The sequence below is a fragment of the Chrysemys picta genome, chromosome 9 (genome assembly GCF_011386835.1).
Source record: "Chrysemys picta bellii isolate R12L10 chromosome 9, ASM1138683v2, whole genome shotgun sequence".
Lineage (NCBI taxonomy): Eukaryota > Metazoa > Chordata > Testudines > Emydidae > Chrysemys > Chrysemys picta.
In genome coordinates, this window is record NC_088799.1 from 55,757,573 (window position 1) to 55,781,735 (window position 24,163).

Genomic DNA, 24,163 nt, shown 5'->3' on the forward strand with positions numbered 1-24,163 from the left:
AAGGCTGTTGCGGGCCTGGCACAGGTCCTGGTGTCAGTGGCTCCGGCGCTGAAAGGCCCGTCGAGCCCCGGGACAGGCGCGTCGAGTGGGGAGGAAGGGCTGGAGGAGCTTTCGGAGCAGCCCTCCACCCCGGACACATTTGAGGCAGCAAAGGACCTCATTGAATTGTCCGCTGAGGGCCCCATCCAAGCTAAAGACGTTCTGCCGAGACTGCCATCCAGAGGCAAGCCGCAATGGTGCGCCCATCATGGTCGCCATCTCGGCACTGTTCACGGCGCCGGTCCTGGTCGAGCTCCGCCTCGGTGGACTCCCGGCTTCCCTCCATGCAGAGAGCTCCACAGCCGTCAGGCCTCAATAAGTGGCCGGCACCGACCCAGCAGCCCTACTCAAATAGGCACCGGGACGTGTCAGTTACACGACCCCCGAGACCGCCCACCCGTAGTCGTTCCCGATCCCGTGGTCACTGGTACCGATCCAGGTCCAGATCGGCAAGAAGCTACTCCAGGTCCTGGTCACGGAGGCACTACTCCCCGACCCCAGACCGGCACTGCCGTGGCCTTCCAGATAACCGTCCGTGGTTTCGGACGCAGACTCGGGCGGAACGGCGGATATGCCCACAGGGCACAGGCCAGTAGGGACCACGAAGCCGCTTGGCATCCTCAATGGGGCCAGCCAGGACAATGGCCATTCTGGACCCCTTGGGCCTACCACCAGCAAGGCCCCCCGTCCAGGACCTCGAGATCTGGGCCCTCGGGACACCGGTCCCGCTCTCTGCAGTGGCGCCCGCCCTCTTGCAAGGAGGCCACCAGAGCGAGAGGGGGCAGACTCGGCACCGAGCCCGGTACCGTCTCAGACCCATGTCATGGGACGGGCCCCAGAGGAGCGCCCGATCGGTGAGCAGTTGCAGGAAGACGAAGATGCGCAAAAGGCCCTGACCTCTTCCTCCTCACCAGACGAAGCCGTGGCGGGCACAACAGTGTCTCGCCCTCCTCCAATTGATCATCGGGCTCACCAGGAACTGCTCCGCCGGGTAGCCCTCAATCTGGGCTTGCAGGTGGAGGAGACGGTAGAGCAGGAGGACCCCATGGTCGACATCTTAAGTCTGGAGGGCCCCAACAGGATTGCGCTCCCGATCATAAAAACGGTCCAGTCCAACTACAAAACAGTATGGCAAACACCGGCCTCCAGTGCACCAACTGCGAAAGGCGTGGAGAGGAAATACTTCGCCCCATCTAAAGGGTTTGACTTCCTCTTCTCTCACCCAACTCCCTGTTCGCTAGTCGTCTCTGCGGTCAACAAACGTGAGCGTCATGGCCAGCAAGCCCCGGCCCCCAAGGCCAAGGAGGCGAAACGCTTGGATTTATTTGGGAGAAAAGTCTACTCGTCCAGGGGCCTCCAGTTGAGGATCACTAATCACAAGCGATTCTGAACAGACACAACTTTAATTCTTGGGCATTAGTCTCCAAGTTTAAGGAATCCCTGCCTCAGGACTCGCAACCCGAGTTTACGGCTCTAGTGGACAAAGGGAAGGCGGTAGCTAAAACCTCCCTACAGGCCTCCCTTGACTCCGCAGACGCAGCTGCTAGGACTATCGCGTTGGGGGTAGTAGTGAGACGCTCGGCATGGTTACAGGCTTCTGGCCTTCCACCAGAGGTGCAAAGCACCCTTCAAGACCTTCCGTTCGAGGGGTCAGGCTTGTTTTCAGACCAGACGGATGCCAGACTACATAGCCTCAGACTCTCGAGCGACCCTCAACTGGTTGGGAATGCATACCCCGGTGACACAGAGGAAACCCTTCAAGCCCCAACCACCACAGAGGCAGTATCACCCTCATCCTCGACAGGAACCGTACCGCAGACGCAGCAGGGATAACAGGCGGAGACGTAACAATACGCCTAACCAGAGCCAAAATCATGGCCAAGGCAAGCCGCAGCCAGGAAATAAAACCAGGGTTTTGAAGCTGCGATCGAGGACAGCGTACCACACTATTCCGGATCCACCTCCTATGTTTCAGGGACCGCCTGTCCCGTTTTTACCGTGCTTGGTCACATATACTTCGGACCGCTGGGTCCTGCGCACGGTGGAGGTGGGCTATACCCTTCAGTTCTCCTCGCCCCCTCCCTCCCATCCCCCTTCCCAGTCCCTCTTCAGGGACCCCTCTCACGAGCAACCCCTCATGCAGGAGGTGCGGACCCTCCTCGCAGTAGGAGCAGTGGAAGAGGTCCCCCCGGACCTAAGGGGGAAAGGATTCTACTCCAGGTATTTCCTGATTCCCAAAGCAAAAGGGGGCCTCCGTCCTATTTTGGACCTACGCGGACTAAACAAATTTCTGATCAAAACACGTTTCCGTATGGTCTCACTTGGAGCTATTATCCCATCCCTGGATCCGGGGGATTGGTACGCTGCCCTCGATATGAAAGATGCGTATTTTCACATCGCCATCCACCCGGCCCACTGGCGGTTCCTGCGCTTCACCATCAACCAGCGCCATTTTCAATTTACGGTCCTGCCCTTCGGCCTGGCAACGGCCCCATGGGTGTTCACAAAATGCATGTCCGTGGTGGCAGCTTTTCTTCGGAAGAGACGGATGCGCGTGTACCCGTACTTGGACGACTGGCTCCTCGCGGGCAGGTCGGAGGCTGAGGTCCGCTCCCACATGACGCTGGCTCTACAGGTGTTCTGCAAGCTCGGCCTACTGGTCAATGTGCCCAAATCCTCACTGATCCCCACGCAGAGACTGGACTTCATAGGAGCAGTCCTGGACTCGGTGGTGGCACGGGCAAGTCTTCCAGTGTCACGGTTCTTGGCCATTCAAAGGGTCGTAGGCTCCGTCCAACAATTTCCCACGACTACAGCCAGGTGCTGCATGCAACTCTTAGGGCACATGGCGGCCTGCACGCATGTAGTCAGACATGCCCGCCTAAGACTCAGGCCATTACAGTTGTGGCTGGCCCAAACGTATCACCCCAACAGAGACCCTTTAGACCTGGTGGTGACAATCCCGGCTCAGGTGTTGAACTCCCTCCGCTGGTGGCTCGATCAGCAGCAGGTTTGCGAGGGGGTCCACTTCGCTGCCCCGCAACCCACTCTGACGTTAGTAACAGATGCGTCGGACCTGGGTTGTGGGGTGCACCTGGGGGACCTGTGGACCCAGGACTTATGGTCCAGGGAAGAAAAGTTGTTTCACATCAATCTGAAGGAGCTAAGGGCGGTTCACCTCGCCTGTCAGACCTTTCACGCCACCATAGAAGGCCACAGCTTGTCAGTTCTGACGGACAACACTACCGCCATGTTCTACATAAACAAGCAGGGCGGGTCCCGATCCTCTCCCCTCTGTCACGAGGTGCTCCGCCTATGGGACTTCTGTATAGCCCATTCAGTCCACCTAATCGCAACATATCTCCCAGGGGTCCAAAACGGGTTAGCAGACCGCCTCAGCCGGTCCTACCACATGCACGAATGGGCATTGAGACGGGACGTCCTGCATTCGATCTTCCAGAGGTGGGGGTTTCCCCTGGTGGATCTCTTCGCCACCAAGGACAACAGCCAATGCCCTCAGTTTTGTTCTTACCAGAACCTCAGCCCGGGCTCGCTGGCAGATGCCTTCGTGATTCTGTGGGGCGGGAGCCTGAGGTATGCCTTCCCTCCATTCCTGCTCATCCACAAGGTCCTCCTCAAGACCCGCAGGGACAAGGCGGCAGTCATCCTCATCGCCCCGGCATGGCCACGCCAGCATTGGTTCACGACCCTGCTGGAACTGTCCATAACCGCCCCGATTGCCCTCCCCCTCCATTGTGACCTCATCACACAGGACCGAGGTCGCCTACTCCACCCGAACCTACCGTCGCTACATCTCACGGCGTGGTATCTCTCTAGCTAAATGATACGGAGCACAGGTGCTCTCACCAGGTCCAGCAAATTCTCCTTGGTAGTAGGAAGTCCTCCACAAGAGCGACCTACCTTGCCAAATGGAGGAGGTTCTCCCACTAGTGTGAGCCTCACCACATACAGCCTCTGCGGGCCTCGGTCCCGTCAATTCTGGACTACTTGCTGGACCTCAAACATCAAGCGCTTGCCCCCGCCTCAATTAAAGTGCATCTGGCTGCCATATCGGCGTTCCATCCTGGGGAGTTGGGAGTTTCGGTGTTCTCCAACCCCACAGTAGCCCGATTCCTCAAGGGACTGGAAAGGGTGTTTCCCTATTCGCACCCGCCGGTCCCTGCATGGAATCTCAACCTGGTCCTAACTAAACTCATGGGGCCACCCTTTGAACCCCTAGCCTCTTGCTCTCTCATGCATCTCTCATGGAAGGTAGCGTTTCTCGTGGCCATCACATCGGCCAGGAGGGTATCGGAATTGAGAGCCCTCACTTCGGAACCTCCTTATACAGTTTTTCATAAGGATAAGGTACAACTGAGGCCACACCCTAAATTCCTTCCAAAGGTGGTCACGCATTTTCACATGGGCCAAGACATTTGTCTACCGGTGTTCTTCCCTAAGCCCCATACGGACCCAAGCCACCGCAGCCTGCATACCCTCGATGTCCGTAGGGCCTTGGCATTTTATCTAGAGCAGACCAAGCCATTCCACAAATCAACTCAACTGTTTATTGCCATTGCGGAGCGAACGAGAGGCCAGCCTATCTCGACGCAACGCTTGTCAGCTTGGATTGTGCTTTGCATACGCACGTGCTATGAGCTCGCCAACGTACCAGCCCCGGAGATCCGGGCTCACTCGACTAGGGCCCAAGCGTTCTCGGCGGCTTTCTTGGCGCAGGTTCCACTCCAGGAAATCTGTAAGGCGGCCACCTGGTCGTCGGTGCATACGTTCACAGCCCACTACGCGATCCATCATCAGACCAGGGAGGACGCGGTGGTCGGCAGGGCTGTGCTTCAATCTATTTGTTCCTTGACTCCTACCCTCCTCCAATGGTAAGCTTGTGAGTCACCTAATGTGTAATGGACGCGAACAATCACTCGAAGAAGAAAAAACGGTTACTTACCTTCTGTAACTGTTCTTCGAAATGTGGTGTTCATGTCCATTACACTCCCCACCCTCCTTCCCCTCTGTCGGAGTCACCGGCAAGAAGGAACCGAGGGAGGGTCGGGCCTGCAGGGATATATATACCCTAGAGCGGGGCGCCGCTCTGGCGGGAAGGGGGGGCCCTGCCGGCCCGACGGGAGCTGCTGAGGGAAAAAGTTTCCGACGTACATGCACGCGGCGCGCGCGCACACCTAATGTGTAATGGACGTGAACACCACATCTCGAAGAACAACAGTTACAGAAGGTAAGTAACTGTTTTTTCACTAGGAGGGTGGTGAAGCACTAGAATGGGTTACCTAGGGAGGTGGTGGAATCTCCTTCCTTAGAGGTTGTTACGGTCAGGCTTGACAAAGCCCTGGCTGGGATGATTTAGTTGGGGATTGGTCCTACTTTGATCAGGGGTTTGGACTAGATGACCTCCTGACATCCCTTCCAACCCTGATATTCTATGATGCTATGAAACTTGCCCCTTAACTCTGCAGAGTGTTTCTGCTGCATAAACTCTATGCTCTTCCTTCCCCCCCCCCCATATAGGCTCTGGTTCCTGTCACCACTGAGGTGGAAGTGCCCTTTGACCTTCACCGTTACATCATTGGTCAGAAAGGAAGTGGAATCCGCAAAATGATGGACGAGTTTGAAGTAAGCTGGGTTTTGTCTCCCTCCCTTTCCTGGATCCCAGAGATCCTGTTGCTGTGAATGCGGCCTTTTGGGAGTGCCAGGAATATGGCCAAATCCATGGCCCCAGCAGTCACTAGTGTGCCACTGGTATGGCAGGTACTGGACAACAAGTGTTTGTTTGATTCAGCCACTAGGAAGCTGCAATAAGAACACGAGTCTAGTATTTGATCCCTCCTCCCTTTCCCCCAGGAGTGGGAGGAATGGGCTATGCACTGAAGTTCTGAACTGAATCACTCCGAAATGTCACCATCTTTCTGTGACAAATTTTGAAAGAGAAAGTAGTTTAGGACATACAGGTGAACGGTGATTGGGATAAAATATAACATGGATTTACAAAAGACCAACCTGGCCATACTATGCCATCTTTCTGCGCTGCTGCTGGTGGCAGCACTGCCTTCAGAGCTGGGCTCCCGGCCAGCAACCGCTGCTCTCCAGCTGCCGAGCTCTGAAGGCAGTGCCACCGCCAGAAGTAGTGCAGAAGTAACGGTAGCAGTATCGCAACCCCCACACAATAACCTTGTGGGGCACCCTCCCAACTCCTTTTTAGGTCAGGACCCTATAATTACACCCCTGTGAAATGTTAAATAGCTGGAATAATGAAATTTATGATTTATTTCAAATCCAATGACACTGAAATTGACCAAAATGGACCATGAATTTACTAGGACCCTAGAGATAGGCCATATGTCATTGTATGAAATCCCATCAGAGACTGCTAGTAGCAAAAATCCCCAGTGGCCAGAAACGGGTCACTAGGTGGGGAGGGCTCTGAATTACTACAGAGAATTCTTTCTCAAGTATCTGCCTGGTGGGTCTTTCCCACATTCTCCGAGTCTCACTGATGGCTATATTTGGGGTCCAGATGGAATTTCCCCCCCAGGTCAGATTGGCAGAGACCCTGTTTGTGTTTGGTGTTTTTTGCCTTCCTCTGTAGCCTTGGGGCATGGGTCACTTGCAGATTTAAACTAGTGTAAATGGTGGATTCTCTGTAACTTGAAGTCTTTAAACTAGAGATGGGCAAACTACAGCAAGCGGGCCACATCTGTCCTCCGGGATGGTCTTGCCCTGCCAGTCCCTTGAGCTCCCGGCCAGGGAGGCTAGCCCCCAGCCCCTCCCCTGCTGTTCCCTCTTCCCCTGCAGCCATGCCACCGCATGGACAGCGCTGTGGAGCGGCAGCATGTCTAGCTTTGGCTGGGTGGCGCAGCTGCCAGACATGCTGCTCTGAGCGGCATGGTAAGGGGGCTGGGGCAGTCCCAGAGGGCAGTCAGGGAGCAGGAGGCAGTTGGATGGGGCGGAGGTTTGGGGCGGGGGCAGTTGGGACGGGGAACGGGGGTTGCATAAGCATGGGAGTCCGGGGGGCCGGTCAGGTGTCAGCAGTCAGGGGACTGGGAGCGGGGGGGGTTGGATGTGGGGTGGGGGGTCCCGGAGGGGGTGGTTAGGGGACAAGGAGTGTGGGGGGTTGGATGGGTCGGGGGTTCTGAGGGGGTTAGTCGGGGGGGGGGGAGGGGGAGGGGGTGGGGGCCAGGCTGTTTGAGGAGGCACAGCCTTCCCTCCCTGGCCCTCCGTACAGTTTTGCAACTCCCATGTGGCCCTCGGGCCAAAAAGTTTGCCCACCCCTGCTTTAAACCATGATTTGAGGACTTCAGTAACTCTGCCAGAGGCAGGGTGGATACAAATCAATGATTTTGTTTTTTAAATCAAAATGTTTTTTTTTTTTTTTTTTTTTTTTTATTTAAATCTGTGTTTGTTTTTTTTATGCTTTTTGAGGGAAAAAACTGATAGTTTTAATTAAGATACATTATAGTTCAAAGAGATCATGGAATGACTTATGAGGAGAGGCTGAGGGAACTGGGATTGTTTAGTCTCCAGAAGAGAAGAATGAGGGGGGATTTGATAGCAGCCTTCAACTACCTGAAGGGGGGTTCCAAAGAGGATGGAGCTCGGCTGTTCTCAGTGGTGGCAGACGACAGAACAAGGAGCAATGGTCTCAAGTTGCAGTGGGGGAGGTCCAGGTTGGATATCAGGAAAAACTATTTCACTAGGAGGGTGGTGAAACACTGGAATGCGTTACCTAGGGAGGTGGTGGAGTCTCCTTCCTTGGAGGTTTTTAAGGCCCGGCTTGACAAAGCCCTGGCTGGGATGATTTAGCTGGGAATTGGTCCTGCTTTGAGCAGGGGGTTGGACTAGATGACCTCTTGAGGTCCCTTCCAACTCTGATATTCTATGATTCTATGATTCTAATAGGGATTATAAATTCTAATTCTATAGTATGACAATATATTCATGTAATGTATAATAAAAGTTTTGTAAATGAGTTCCAATAGTTCACAGATTAGGGACCCAATCTTATGGGGTTCCAGAGGCTTCTGTATAGATTATTTAGGTTAATCTTTTTCTATCTACCCAATGGGACTCAGTGCTCAGTCTGGAAGATACCATGAGAGATGCTTAGTTTTGCACTTCTCAAACTGTGGATTTGTCTCTCCAGAGAGAACATGCTTGTTAACAGCAAAAATGTTTTTTAAATAAATAAATAATATAGAGGTGAGAAATAACAGACATCAACCCTATTGTCCCTCTGCAAATTTGTATACACAGTCAATCCCTTACCTCTCTAAAAGTGCAAAGTTTCGAAAAGTTCAATGAATAGAAGATTGTTGGGGGCGGAATAGATCTGGACAAAAAGAGAAGAAGTCTGGAGATCAATGTGAGAAGGGAGGGACGGGCAGTAGAAACAAAAGTGAAACTGAGCAGCATATTCCAGAAGTCTTGAGGTCTTTCTGAGTGTAGCCTTCATTGATTTGAGATCTATCATACCATTCTCTCACTATAAGGGAAAACCTATAATGGCAGCAGGCCGTAAAAGAGACCCAGTTTGAGAATATTTTAATGAAGTTCCTCTACCTGTGGGTAAGACAGGCATGTGTGCAAAATACAGACCGTGCAGCAAAGAAATGCAAGGCCTGGTTGCTCGAATGAAACAACATCACGAGAAGTATTCCTTCTCAGGAGGAAGTTGCATTGAAGAGGATGAAAGAAACATGTCTGAACATGCAGGATCTTCAGGTTGGTCAACTTCTTTTATTTCATACTTCTTTCTTTAGGACTGCCTGTCTTCCTTCTGGACTATTCTTGAATTCTCATGTTTGAGCAAAAAATATAGTTGTTACTTTATGGTACTATCATTTTAGATGCAGTTGTAATTAAAAAATAACTGAAATAGGCAGATCTTCCTTTTACAATTTCACCTTAAAGTAGTACTGAGTGAATGGTGAATGCAATGAGTAATACTAAATGAGCAGGGTGGTAGTGGTGGTGGTAATAATAATTAATAATAAATAATAACTTCATTGACTTATTTTGTTTAGGAGAATCCATCCTCAACATACAGGATTCTGAAGACTATCCACCTTCAAGATCACCATCATTTTCTATAGTTTCAGAGTTATCTGCCAATGATAGTGTTTCAGTCACATCATGTATGTCACATAGCCACAGTATATCACCTGTAGCAAAAAAGCCGGGGGGGGGGAAATCTCCATCGTCCAGAAACAACCATAGATAAGTTTGTGTTAAGAACCAGCAGATTACAAAAAGAGGTAATAGATGAGAAAATTGCCCGGTTTGTTTAGGCAACAAACTCTCCTTTCCATATGATTGAGAACCCACACTTCATTAACATGGTTCAGTCATTAGGACTGGATACAGTCCATCCAACAAAGCAGACATCACAGACAAATTGCTGGATAAAGAGTATGAAAGAGAAATTGAGCAGTGTGCAAAAGGTCTAGAGGGTGAAACTATTAACCTGAGTCTTGGTGGATGGAGCAATGTCCACAATGATCCTGTTGTACGTGCTTGTGGGACAACAGAAGAAGGGAATGTCTTCCTTTCAGAAACAATTGATATATCAAGAAATGCACAGACAGCAGAATACTTACAAGAAGTAGCAGTGAAAGCTGTCACAAACTAGGGGAAAAAATTCAAATGTCTAGTATGCAGCTTGGTCACAAATAATGCTGCAAATGTATCCAAGATGAGAAGAAATTTAAGAGTGGAGAGAGTCCCAAACTAATAAACATACGGTTGCAGTGCTCATTTGATGCACTTCCTAGCCAAAGACTTCAGTGTTCCAGAAATAAAGGCTAATGTTGTTGAAAATCGCAAAATACTTCTGTAACAACCACTTTGCAGCAGCTACTCTGAAAAAAGACTCTCTCACAAGACATACGATGGAACACAGTAGTAGACTGTTTTGAGCATTATATCAAGAACTGGCCTAATCTGATGACTGTGAACAAAATTGTGAAAAAATAGATGGCACTGTCACAGCTAAAGTTCTCAACATTGGGCTTAAGAGAAATGTTGAAGAGATGCTGAGTACCCTGAAGCCTATTTCTGTAGCCTTGAACAAAATGCAGAGAAATAGCTGTTTTATTGCTGACGCTGTTGAAATGTGGAAGGAACTGAGTGAGATCTTAAAAAGAGAAATCTGCAATGATAGAGTTAAATTACAAGCATTAAAAAAATGAATGGGACAAGGACCATCTCCAGCTCATTTTCTTGCAAATATTCTCAATACTCAGTACCTGGGTCAAACCTTAACTGCTGGAGAAGAGGAGTTGGCTATAACATGGACATCCAGCAAACATCTCTCCATAATGCCAGCTATAATAAACTTCAGAGCTAAGGGTGAACCATTCAAGAAATATGTTTGCTGATGATTTAAAGAGTCACACCAGTGACTTAAGCACTTGGATTCAGAGACTGAAGTGATCTCACTTTTAATAGCAGTAGCTTCTTCTGCTGGTGTAGAAAGAATATTTTCTTCCTTTGGACTAATTCATTCCAAATTGAGAAATCATTTGGGACCTGAAAAAGCAGGAAAGCTAGTTTTTTCTTTTCCAGATTATGAACAAACAGGAAAATGAAGGTGAAGACGACTGAGTTAGCTGCAGAAGCCGATATTTTAAGTTTCTCATGTTGAGCTGGCTGACAGTTGATTTAACTCTTTTTTTGTTTTCTTTTCAAAAACATTTCATTTAACTATTTTAGTTAAAAACAATTTTAACAAAAACAGACCTGATGTTAAAAAGCTTGAATGTTTAACTAAATTTAAAAATGCATATGCTTGTTTTGTTAAAATATTATGTTTGCTATTGAAGAAAAAGATCCAGAATATATAACGTTGTTTTAATTAAATAAAACAATTTAAATGTCTGTCTGATTTTTCTCCTCCTAATACAGCATGGCAAAAAAATCCTCCAAATATTAATGATTAACCTGTTGAATTGTTGATTCCCAATGACTTCATAAATATCTGCTTCAGTTACCTTTGGTAACTGGAATAACCAAACAATCATTCATTTTCTGATATAGCTGTAAAACTAATCTGAACATTTTTTAAAAATAAATCACTTAAATGTATAGTGTGTACCTTCTAAAAATGAAACCTACATCTATCTCTGAGTTGTGAAGAATATGTATTAAGGTTATAACAACCAACAAGAATACACTTTTATGTAGAAATCCATGATTAAATAGTCTTCCTGACTAGTGACTTTAAACCGTGATTTAAATCAATTTGATTTTAAATCAAATCCACCCTGATTACAGGAGTGGTTGGGTGAGGTTGCGTGGCCTGCAATGTGCAGGAGGTCCAACTAGATGCTCATGATGGTCCCTTCTGGCATTAAAGTCCATGAGATGCAGTTAGAATTCACCTGGAATAGACTGGCACCAGTGTTTGATTTCTGCAGCCTCCTGGCTGATGCCCTGGAGGCAGGTTATTCCACATCTGCCTATTGCAGGGCTCTTCTGAAGCAACTGGTACTATCCACTGTCAGACGGGATACTGGACTAGGTGGACTTGCGTCTTGACCCAGACTGGCCGTTCCTATGTGTACTGGTAGCCACAGGGCTGTGCTGCTCAAGCCTTTCCCTTTCCCAAACCTCCCTAGTTTTGTGCAAGAGCTACCACATACCAGTTGCACAGTCAAGAACTAGTTACACAGTGATGAATTAAGTTTGCTTTGGTGGTGGTGGCCGTGGCAGTGATGCTGCAACCTCAGGTTCTTCCCCCAGCAGTGAAGAGGTGGCGTGTGGACTGGCTGAAGTGTGGGTCCATTGGCCCAAAGTGACCACAGGTGTTTGTCATTTAGGTGAACATCCAAGTCCCTGCCCCTGAGCTTCGGTCTGATGTCATCAGTATCACTGGGCTTGCTGCGAACTTGGACCGCGCGAAGGCCGGGCTGCTGGAGCGAGTGAAGGAACTACAGGCTGAGCAAGAAGATCGGGTAAGCCCTAGTGCCACAGCCTGCTCCCTTGTCCCTCTTACTCCTAGGAGAACCAGCCCCTCAACCCCCACCCCAAGTGTTCTCTAGCCTTGTGTAAAAGAGTCTGTGATATCAGAGGATGGATAGAGGTAGAATGCACCCTTGTAAATAGTGTGTATTTGGCCTGACATCTGAGCTTTTAGGTAGGCACATGAGATGAAGCCTTTCAGACCCCCCCCCCCCCCCTGCTGCTGCTGACAGCTGGGCGCCGCCCTCTGAACCTGGGCATTAAGGTGAAAATGATCTGTGGCCTCCAGAACAACATTCACCTAGCTGGCAGAGAAGTGGAATCTCGTACGGATTGGGCTCTGCAGCACTATTGGAGGCAGCTTCCTTGGCCTAAGATAAAGAATTTAGAGTTACAAAGGTTTGTTTGCTTCTGCTTCAAGTGAACTTGAAGGCTGAGTTACAAGCTCCCATAACCCAAGTTGTTGCACTGTAACCAGGGCAGTTACGGCCCCGTTAGCTACTAACCTAATGGTAAGAGGACACTCCACTTTGTGTGTTACTCAAATGTAACTTTAATTAAAAAGATCAAGTGGATTCTAAATAGCCCAGCTGTGCAGTGTGAGCTGATGAAAAGGTAGTGATCGGGCTGTCCAGTTTTTTATCCTAGTTTAAACAAATAGGCGTGGCATTTGAAATGGGGCAATCTTTCTGCAGTGAAACCAGGCACACAGTAACTGGTTTGGCCAGTGGCTTGTCTCAGCACTCCTCCATCTGATCTGGAAGTGGAATCTGCTGTGTAGACAATGGGTGAAATCTTGGCCAATTGAAGTAATCTGGGGAGTTTTGCTATCCGCTTCAGTGGAACCAGGATTTGACCCAATAGCTTTTAATCATCACTCTGTGAGGAATGCTTCTGAGTCCCATTCTCTACCTTCATGTGAAATGTGGTAGTTTTGGTCATCCTCCCTGGCTCCTCTGCTCTGTAGTGTTCCCTGTCTTCAGTACGCAGGACAGAACAATGAGGAGCTGTCATGAGCAGGAACCTATGGGTAAATGAGCAGAGGCTCAGCAGAAGCACAGGCCAGTGGCAGACGTGCACACAGCTACTTTGGCTCTGCAATCATGCAAATATGTTCAGGTAGTGCCACCCAAAGCAGCCACTGTGGGACAACCTGGGGCATGTCAGAGGAAAGCAAAAAACACCCCCAGAATCTGCCTAAATGTATGGTCCCCTTACAGACGGGATACTTGAGAGATGGAGGTAGAAGTTTGACCTAGACAGGAATGGATTTAATTGGTCAAACCTTGATGTATACTCTGCTATAGCGCTCGAGAGGGTCTCCCTTCTCATTACAGGCCTTGCGAAGCTTCAAGCTGACTGTCACTGTGGACCCCAAATACCACCCTAAAATTATTGGAAGGAAGGGGGCAGTGATCACCCAGATCCGCACGGAGCATGAGGTCAACATCCAGTTTCCGGATAAGGATGACGAAAACCAGGTGAGGACTGGAGGGGGATGAAGCCTTCTGGGGCACAATAGAGGCTCTGAGTAGAGCACACATGACATTTCCAGCAGCTGCTCACTGCAAAATGCTGATCAAAGAAAAAAAAATCCCATGCCTTTCCCAGGCAGGCCAGTCTGACACTATACTTGGTTTCCAGCCCAGAGGCTCCTGTAGTATTGCCTTCCACTCAGACTTCTCCCCAAGAGGTCCAGGATGGGTTTGGTCCATGGTCCAGGAGGTCCATTCTAACTTCCTCCCCAACCTGCTTTCCTAGTCCCAGGATCAGATCACCATAACTGGCTATGAAAAGAACACCGAGGCAGCCCGAGACGCCATCATGAAGATTGTGGGTGAGCTGGAGCAGATGGTCTCTGAGGATGTGATGCTGGACCATCGTGTTCATGCCCGCATCATTGGAGCACGGGGCAAAGCCATCCGCAAAATCATGGATGAGTTCAAGGTGGGCACAGAGAGTATGCTGGATCCATTGCAGAGGCTGCTGTACAATGGTTGGGGTAACTTGAACTATTACAAATCCAGGACTTTGGGGCTCTTAATACCCATGCTTTCTGCCCTCTGCACAAATCCTGACCTGGGCTGCAAAGGCTGGAGGGATGATAGTGCTGATGTTACAGGGAATCTCTCTGTGGGCTTGACTGAGACGGAGATGGCTGCACACAGGAGTCAGGTGATGGTAGGCGAGGCCCCAGTCTGTCTAGCTGCAGAGGCCTTGCTCTCTTCCTGTGCTTACTCTAATCTGAGCCAGGGCTGCATGCCAGGGCATAGATGGACCTGTGGCTCCTTCATACACTCCAGGCAGCAGAGTTGATTGGACACCACAACTGGGAATGGGTTGAAGCAGCCTGCTCTCCTCCCTTCCGTGCCCTCCCCCCACCTTGAGCAAAATGGGATCTCTGGAAATGATGACCCAGGGTGTCTGAGTCCCAGTTGGTTTCTGGAGCTCTTCCCAGGGTGGGACACATGACTTCAGTGTTCCATACACCGGCTGAGAGAGAACTCCACTGAGCCCTTAGGCTGTGTCTGGCCCGTCAGCTGGCTGGGGCTACAGAGCTGTTTAACTGCAGGGTAGATGCTCAGGTTTGTGGGCCCTGGCTCCAGCCTGAGCCCAAACAGCTACATTGCAATTGTATAGCCCTGCAGCCTGAACCCCGGTCGGCTGACGTGGGCCAGCTGCAGGTGGTCAGTTGCAGTGTAGATGTATCCTTGAGTGTCTGTGGCCTGGGTGGATTTAATCTGGCAGACCTGCTTCTGTGTGATCCCTCTGTACTGTTCCCAGGGCTAAGCCACAACTGTTCTTCTTCAGGTGCCTCTGCCAGTGGCACCTGTCCATCACAATCACAGTGGTCTGATCATTTCACACTTTCAGACCTGAGCGGAATGGCTCCTCCCAGTAAGAGGGATTGGCTTTATCTGCTGCCCTGTCACTGATTATGGAGCCAGGGTGGCAGAAGCTTCCTAAAAGTGTCAGGGGGACACCATGGTGCCCGAACTGAGGCCTGCCTCTTATCCCCGAGGCCCTGATCTCACACTCTCTTCCCCTGAGGCCCCACCCCCTGCTCTCACTCCTCTTTCTCCCCCACCACGCTCACCCTTATGGCTTTTAAAATTGATGGGGCCATGGCCTCCTGGTACCCCTGCTTGGAGCCCATGAAGAACCTGTGCTATCATTTAGGCACCTCTCTGATGGGCGTTTGACATTCCCAGGGTCCTGGGTACTCAGCTCTGCGAGACCACTAGGGAATCTGGCAGCTTTTGATAAACAAAAATCCAAAGTCCCATATGCTCTGTATTAAATTTGCTGTTGGATTCAGCATTTGTGGTGCCCTTACTGATGTGGGTTCAGATTTTTCTATTGAAAACACAGCTGCTTTATGGAAGCTATTTGTGACCAGGGGGAGCTGAGTAGGGGGCAGCTTGGGTTTTTGGGTCCCTCGCAGTGCGTGGGAGACACTTCTGTTCTAGACGGCTTCACTGTAATATTGGATTACCTTCCAGCAGTGCCCAAAGCAACAGGCCACACACCTGTCTCAGGCTGGATTAAGATTGTTTGGGCTCTTGGAAGAAAGGCCTTAGTGGTGTCTGTCTCTTGAAATGATTAGCAGTGAAATAATGAACATCATTGACACTGCCTTTGTCTTTTAGCTTTGCCATGAACAACCCACTGATAGCCCTGGGAGGAGCTCAGACCTGCACTTCCCTTCTGTCTCTTGGAAATTGGGAAGGCTGGAAAGCTCTTTGAAGAGGAAATTGTGGCATCTTGAGCACCACTCTGTCCCTGGGGCTTTAGAGTGTCTAAAACAAGCTGAGAGCTGCTGGCGACTCCTGGAAGCTCACTAGAATGCTCTGGTTTTTGCCAGCAGTCCAGTGACGCGAGGTGGCACTAGCAGTGGTTTGACAGAGGAAGTGATAGCTGAGGATGTAGTGGCTAGAACTCCCACCATTATAGCGACTGGTAAAGCATGGCAGGTTGTAAAGTCAGTGGGAGCGATTGCCAGCATTCTGGCTGCCAGAGATCGAAGTGCTCTGTAGAAGTGGGTACTCTGCCCGGGGCAGGTGCTAGTGGTAGGGTAGCTCAGCCCTGCTGGGCTCTGGGTTGCACAACACTACAAAGCTGTGAGGTGCTGAGTGAATGGCAGCAGTGACTGGAGAAGGGTCAGATCCCCCTGCTCCCAAGCTGAACGGACTCCATTCTGCTGGGAATGAGGCTTCCTGCTGTGTATGGGCTCCAGCTCAGCACTCCCTTGTATTGGAAACCAGACACTCCCCACCAGGGCTTGGTATGGTCCAGTGCAAACGAGCCCTCTGACTGTGGGCACCTGTGGGGTCATCACTGCAGCCTAGCCATGGACCTCCAGAATGATGAGCCAGCTGAGAGGGGCTGGTGCACATCTAAAACCCTCTGCTGTGCCTTGCATTCCAGGTGGATATCCGCTTCCCCCAGAGCGGCGCGTCTGACCCCAACTGTGTGACTGTGACCGGGCTCCCTGATAACGTGGAGGAAGCAATAGATCATATCCTGAACTTGGAGGAGGAATATGTGAGTAGTGGAGGAGGCAGGGACGTGAAGGCCAGAAGAATGGCTCTGGTCTGTAGCATAAACAGCCCAGTTAACTTCCTTGTTAGTTTTTAGGCCTATACTCTCCACTAAAAGTCCCTGCTGTGTGTGCGCAGGGAGCTCAGCGAGCAGCTGTGGACACTTACGGGGCATCTCTAATAGGGGCATACTGCTGCATGATAATGATCACTGAATGTCTGGCTCCTGTGGCTTGTGGGCAGAAGAAGTTAGCGTTTTCCTCCTTCCATCCGTCTCTCTCGCACTGTGCTCATGGCAGTTTCAGCTGTTCTGTGCAACTGTCCCTAGAAGTTAGAGCCCCGAGGAGGTGTTGGCTCGTGAAGCAGTGTCAAGGCAGCCTATGTGGCCACAGCCCCGTGCCACTGAAGTGGGGGGAGGGGGGGTAAATGAGTGAAAAGAGCAGCCGGTCAGATGGCTGTCATCTGCCTGTCTGAGGAGTGCAACAAGCTAGTCTTAGGCTGCTACTGGCAGCAATCGCTGTTTGACGCTGTGGGGGAGGGGAGACTCCATTGACCAAGTAGGGAACACAAGAAACATCACCATACAAAGAGAACCTCTCTCCCTGTGCTGCCCTCTGTCTGCAGCTGGCTGATGTGGTGGACAATGAGGCTATGCAGGTGTACATGAAACCCTCCGCGCATGAGGAGTCCAAGGCCCCATCCAAGGGATTTGTGGTGAGAGATGCCCCCTGGGCAGCTGGCAACAATGAGAAGGTGAGTGCTGCTTCTGCTATTGCACCTCCAGAGGTTCCTCTTCCTAGAGACTGTTCCTGTGCCATGGACTCCGCATGGGCAGGATGTGAACAGGAGAGTCCTCTCACTGTTCATTGTGGGACCTTTAGGGAGCAATGCCTGTTCTTCTTTGAGAGCTTGCTCATGTCGATTCCATGCTAGGTGTGTGCATGCCCATGTGCAGAGATACTGGAATTTTTTGCCTTAGTTGTATCTGTAGGGCCGGCTGTGGTGCCCTCTGGAGTGCCACACTCATGTGCTGGTATATGAGGAATCGCCGCCTTACGACCTCAGTTCCTTCTTACCACCCCTGACAGTTGGTCGGAGCAACTTCCCCTTGCCTTGCAAGTGGATAATGGGTTTTCCCCAGCACCTATTGTCTGTTCTCTTTGTACGTAGTTTACAGTACTTAGTAATTAGGTGTTAAGTTGTAAGGGTTAGTTTTAGTAAATTAGTCTCAGCAGGGATTTTGCCCTGGCCGGTCATAGAATCATAGAATATCAGGGTTGGAAGGGACCTCAGGAGGTCATCTAGTCCAGCCCCCCTGCTCAAAGCAGGACCAATCCCCAACTAAATCATCCCAGCCAGGGCTTTGTCAAGCCTGACCTTAAAATGATTTCACCACCTCCCTAGGTAATCCATTCCAGTGCTTCACTACCCTCCTAGTGAAAGTTTTTCCTAATATACAACCTAAACCTCCCCCACTGCAACTTGAGACCATTACTCCTTGTTCTGTCCCAGGGTTTCAAGCCTTGTTCAGCCTGCAATAGGCCTGTGCGTGTTAGCGACCCTCATAGCCGCTGCCTGAAGTGCTTGGGAGAGTCGCACGTAAAGGACAACTATCAAATTTGCAAGAACTTTTGACCCAGAACTCAAAAGAAGCGGGGAAATTCATCTAAGGGCCCTTCTTATGGAGGCTGCACTTCGTCCGGCGTTAGAGCCTTCCTGCTCCAACTCTACGCCTAGCACCTTGGCATCGGTGAAGAGCGTTCTGCCCGGCACCGCTCCCCTTTGCCGGTGTCCAAGAAGCACCTGAAAAAGCGAGGCTTCCCGGCATCAAGCAAGGAGGGACAGGGCTGTCTGCCCACTCCGGAGCCTCAAGGGGGTACCTCTCAGGCTGGAGCCCCTAGGACCCCCCCACCCAGGGATCCCACTCCTGGGAGCAGTAGGGACCCTGGCACCTGGTTGTACCTTCAACGTCTGAGGCCCTCCAGGCAGCTAGGGACCAGAGAGCCCTTCCGGCGCATTGGAGGTGGCTACGGGCAAGCCAGCTCTCAGGGCAAGCCAGCTATGAGACCACCTCAGAGGGCAGTTGAACACCGTCCCTCCCCGGAGCAGAGGCAAGGTTCCACTACTGAGTCCCCTGACTCGGCAACCTAGATCTCCGATCAGATGGCCCAGGTTGCCCTCACCGTGGTCCTGGTCTCCACCGGCGCAGAAGACCTGCAGTGAGGCATCGGTCTCTGTACACCCAGCACCAATCGTCCTTTCACTAGCCGATGTCCCGGTGCAGATCTCTGCTGGTACGGGACATCTCACCTTCCTGGCACTGGTCTCCATGCCCCCGGCACCAGTCCTTGGAGAGAGACTGATCACCTTACTTGAGGCATCATTCCCTGGTGCCTATGGTCAGGTACCAGATGCGAGCATCTACAGTCCTGCCTTGGTCACTGGAAGGGGACTCGTCTAGGTCAGAGTGAGACTTTAGCCCCTCGCCATGGCAGCAGCAAATCTTGTGGGCACCGGAGTCCATCTCTGCTCCCACAGTGCCGGCATGTTACCAGTGTCAGTGGCCAGTCCTATTGGAATGCATGGGGTACCATTCCTCCTTTGCTGCTTCAGAGAAGCAACCCCCTGCAACGACTGTACCAGACGCAGTGTGCGGTGCGGACTCCAATGCTGGGGTAGAGAAGCAGGTGCCCACTCCAAGGGAGCCATCCCCTACAGGGGATAATGCCCCAGGCCTTCCCTCAGTGGTGCAGTCATCGTCAGATGAGGCAGTAGCGTGGCCCTTGCATGTCAGTCCCCGCGAGGACTTTAAAGAGCCCAAAGCCCTGCTTAGAAGGGTGGCTTCGAACTTGGGCTTGGAAGTGGAGGAACTGGCGAAGCAGTCAGGCAACTTGTTCAAGATTCTAACAGAAGCAGCCCCATCACGGGTCATACTGCTGGTACATAAGAGGATTTTGAAGATAGCCAAGGCCCTGTGGCAAATCCCGTCTTTTATCCTGCCCACCTCCAAGTGGACAGAAAAGAAATATTGTATACCTGCTAATATGTTCAAATATTTGTATACCCATCCACCCCCAGGGACACTAATCATATCTGCGGCCAATGAAAGGGACAGGCAAGGGCAAGTGAGTTCCACATAGAAAAACAAAGATGCCTGAAGGCTGGACCTTTCCAGAAGAAAAATTTTTATTCTATGGCCAGCTTTCAGTTCAGAGTATCAAACCACCAGTCTTTGTTGGGGAGATACAATTTTAACTTGTGGGATTCCCTCAAGAAGTTCTGACTCCCTGCCTCAGGAGTTTGCTACCATCCTGGAGGAAGGTACCGCAGTGGCGAGGGGCTCTCTCCAGATGGCCTGGGTTGCGGCCAATTCCTGGCTTCAATCCTTGGGTCTGTCCTAGGAGATGCAGTCCTCCATCCAGGACCTTCCCTTCGAAGGCAATGGGCTCTTTTCAGAGCAAACGGATGCGAGGCTGCATGGACTCGAGGATTCTCGAGCCACTCTCTGTGGCGTATGCAGGCCTAGCAAACGGCGAGAAAGCAATTCCAATCACCTCCTACGCCTTGGCCTCCCCGGCAAGGCTCAGAACAGAGACCGAGGGTTCGGTCATCATCTCCCCTCCACCTCCCATTCGCCCACTCAGCCTGGCCCAGGAAAACACTGGGGGGGGCCATAAGCACTCATTTTGAGGGTTCACTCAAGGATGACACTGCAGTTAGTTCTCAGGATCCACTTTCCTACTCCTTCCTCAACTGCCTATGTCGCTTCCAGTCAGCATCATCGCAAGTAACTTCAGACCATTGGGTGCTCAGTATATCTCTGGGCTACACCCTGCAATTCTCCTGGTGGCAATAATGTCAGCCTGTAGGGTCTCTGAGATTAGGGTGCTTATCTCAGAATCTCCCTATGTGGTATTCTACAAGGTCCCGCTGTGGCAGCACTAAGCTATCCTGCCCAAAGTAGTTTTACAGTTTCATACCAACCAAGACATATACTTACCAGTCTTCTTTCCAAAACCTCATAAATCAGATGAGGACCATAGATTACATTCCCTGGACATCAGGAGGGCGCTAGCCTTTTACACAGAAAGGAAAAGGAAAGGTTACGGGATGGGTTGCAGAGGATTGCAAGGGCGAATAGGAATCGAGAGGACTTGCAGCCAGAGGGAACAGAGGATAGACCAGAGAATTGCACCGTCACCAGGAAAAGGTAGGTCTACGTGATTGGAGACTCCTTACTGAGAAGAATACACAGGCCTGTAACCAGAGCTGATCCAGAGAACAGAAGGGTGTGCTGTCTGCCGGGTGCTAAGATATGGGATGTGGACTCTTTGAAAACTCATGGCGATCAGGGGAGGTCCCGGATGACTGGAAAAAGGCTAATGTAGTGCCCATCTTTAAAAAAGGGAAGAAGGAAGATCCGGGAAACTACAGGCCAGTCAGCCTCACCTCAGTCCCTGGAAAAATCATGGAGCAGGTTCTCAAGAAATCAATTATGAAACACTTAGAGGAGAGAAAAGTGATCAGGAGCAGTCAGCATGGATTCACCAAGGGGAAGTCATGCCTGACTAACTTAATTGCCTTCTATGATGAGATAACTGGCTCTGTGGATGAGGGGAAAGCAGTGGATGTTATTCCTTGACTTTAGCAAACCTTTTGATACGGTCTCCCACAGTATTCTTGCCGCCAAGTTAAAGAAGTATGGGCTGGATGAATGGACTGTAAGGTGGATAGAAAGCTGGCTAGATCGTCTGGCTCAACGGGTAGTGATCAATGGCTCCATGTCTAGTTGTCAGCCGGTTTCAAGCGGAGTGCCCCAAGGGTCGGTCCTGGGGCCGGTTTTGTTTAATATCTTTATTAATGATCTGGAGGATGGTGTGGACTGCACTCTCAGCAAGTTTGCAGATGACACTAAACTGGGAGGCATGGTAGATACACTGGAGGGTAGGGATCGGATACAGACCTAGACAAATTAGAGAATTGGGCCAAAAAAAACCTGATGAGGTTCAACAAGGACAAGTGCAGAGTCCTGAACTTAGGATGGAAGAATTCTATGCACTGCTACAGACTAGGGACCGAATGGCTAGGTAGCAGTTCTGCAGAAAAGGACCTAGGGGTCACAGTGGACGAGAAGCTGGATATGAGTCAACAGTGTGCTCTTGTTGCCAAGAAGGCTAACGGCATTTTGGGCTGTATAGGTAGGGGCATTGCCAGCAGATCGAGGAACGTGATCATTCCCCTCTATTCAGCATTGGTGAGGCCTCGTCTGGAGTACTGTGTCCAGTTTTGGGCCCCAAACTACAAGAAGGATGCGGAAAAATTGGAAAGAGTCCAGCGGAGGGCAACAAACATAAGGGGCCTGGAGCACATGACTTATGAGGAGAGGCTGAGGGAACTGGGATTGTTCATTCTCCAGAAGAATGAGGGGGGGATTTGATAGCTGCTTTCAACTACCTGAAGGGGGGTTCCAAAGAGGATGGAGCTTGGCTGTTCTCAGTGGTGGCAGATGACCAGAACAAGGAGCAATGGTCTCAAGTTGCAGTGGGGGAAGTCTAGGTTGGATATTAGGAAACACTATTTCACTAGGAGGGTGGTGAAGCACTGGAATGCGTTACCTAGGGAGGTGGTGGAATCTCCTTCCTTGGAGGTTTTTAAGGCCTGGCTTGACAAAACCCTGGCTGGGATGATTTAGTTGGGAATTGGTCCTGCTTTGAGCAGGGGGTTGGACTAGATGACCTGCTGAGGTCCCTGCCAACCCTGATATTCTATGACCTGAGGCTGAAGAGGATCCTAACAGGAGTGGGAAAGAATCCACTGATTGTCCTTCATGTGGGAACGAATGATACGGCTAGATTCTCACTGGAACGTATCAAGGGAGACTGCCAGGCTGGGGAAGATGCTTAAGGAAATCGAGGCTCAGGTGATCTTCAGTGGGATTCTGCCTCTTCCTAGAGAAGGGCAACAAAGGTGTGACAAGATTATGATGATCAATAGATGGCTCAGGCAGTGGTGCTATAAAAAGGGCTTTGGGATGTATGGCCACCGGGAGGCATTCATGGACAGAGGACTGTTCTCTTGGGATGGACTTCACCTGAGTAGGGAGGGAAATAGATTTCTAGGATGGAGGCTGGCACAACTGATTAAGAGAGCTTTAAACTAGGAATTGGGGGGAGATGGTTAGGAGATGTCCAGGTAATCTCCATGCCAGATTTTAACATTGAGAGGGAAGAAAACAAAGTAAGAAAGGATACAGCCGTGGGTAGGAGAATGGACATACGGAGGAAGGGTAGTGTAGATACCATTCTAATAGGTGATACTGGGGGTAGAATGTCTGGGCCTAATCGGATAAAGAATGTGAGCAAAGCCAAATAGCAAGAATTAAGATGTTTGTACACCAATGCGAGGAGCCTAGGTAACAAAATGGAGGAACTAGAGTTACTGGTGCAGGAAGTGAAACCGGATGTTATAGCGATAACAGAAACATGATGGAATAGTAGTCATGACTGGAGCACAGGTATTGAAGGGTATGTGCTGTTTAGGAAAGACATACAATGCTACTCCACCACCTTTGCCTTTATTTCTATCAATGATGAGGTAGACTGTAAAGAAATAAGGAATGGAATGGATAAGACAGTCTGTCTGGGCAAAAATCACATTGGGGAAGAAAGCTACTAGAGCCTCCCCTGAGATAGTGCTTGGGGTGTGCTATAGACCACCGGGATCTGATTTGGATATGGATAGAAACCTTTTAAATGGGAATTGTGTGATTATGGGAGACTTTAACTTCCCAGATATAGACTGGAGAACAAGTGCTAGTAATAATAATAATAATAGGGCTCAGATTTTCTTAGATACGATAGCTGATGGATTCCTTCACCAAGTAGTTGCTGAACCAACAAGAGGGGATACCATTTTAGATTTGGTTTTGGTGAGTAGTTAGGACTTCATAGAAGAAATGGTTGTAGAGGACAACCTTGGTTCGAGTGATCATGAGCTAATTCGGTTTAAACTAAATGGAAGGATAAAGAAAAATAGATCTGTGACTAGAGTTTTTGATTTCAAAAAGGCTAACTTTAAAAAATTAAGGAAATTAGTTAGGGAAGTGGATTGGACTGAAGAACTTGGGGATCTAAAGGTAGAGGAGGCCTAGAATTACTTCAAGTCAAAGTTGCAGAAACTATCAGAAGCCTGCATCCCAAGAAAGGGGAAAAAATTCATAGGCAGGAGTTGTAGACCAAGCTGGATGAGCAAGCATCTCAGAGAGGTGATTAAGGAAAAGCAGCCTACAAGGAGTGGAAGATGGGAGTGATCGGCACTTGAGGTCAGAACATGTAGGGATAAAGTGAGAAAGGCCAAAAGCCATGTAGAGTTGGACCTTGCAAAGGGAATTACAACCAATAGTAAAAGTTCTATAGCAATATAAATAAGAAGAAAACAAAGAAAGAAGTGGGACCGCTAAACACTGAGGATGGAGTGGAGGTTAAGGATAATCTAGGCATGGCCCAATATCTAAACACCTACTTTGCCTCAATCTTTAATGAGGAGCTTAGGGATAATGGTAGGATGACAAATGGGAATGAGGATATGGAGGTAGATAT

The 24,163-nt window shown here is 50.1% G+C and overlaps 1 protein-coding gene and 1 long non-coding RNA gene across 8 annotated transcripts in view; both read left to right on the forward strand.

The window, feature by feature from the left end:
* HDLBP (high density lipoprotein binding protein) overlaps positions 1–24,163 on the forward strand; it is a 92,176-nt gene that overhangs the window by 61,870 nt on the left and 6,143 nt on the right. For all 7 annotated transcript variants that reach the window (XM_065557038.1, XM_065557040.1, XM_065557039.1 and 4 more), the window contains 6 exons: positions 5,578–5,682; positions 11,883–12,017; positions 13,362–13,505; positions 13,786–13,971; positions 16,453–16,569; positions 17,190–17,318. In XM_065557038.1, the coding sequence (XP_065413110.1) occupies positions 5,578–5,682; positions 11,883–12,017; positions 13,362–13,505; positions 13,786–13,971; positions 16,453–16,569; positions 17,190–17,318 (816 nt within the window). The remainder of the gene's footprint in view (positions 1–5,577; positions 5,683–11,882; positions 12,018–13,361; positions 13,506–13,785; positions 13,972–16,452; positions 16,570–17,189; positions 17,319–24,163) is intronic.
* Positions 8,654–10,941, forward strand: LOC135973509 (uncharacterized). Its single transcript, XR_010590386.1, has 2 exons — positions 8,654–8,787; positions 9,090–10,941. It is a non-coding gene; the product is annotated as an uncharacterized LOC135973509 (long non-coding RNA).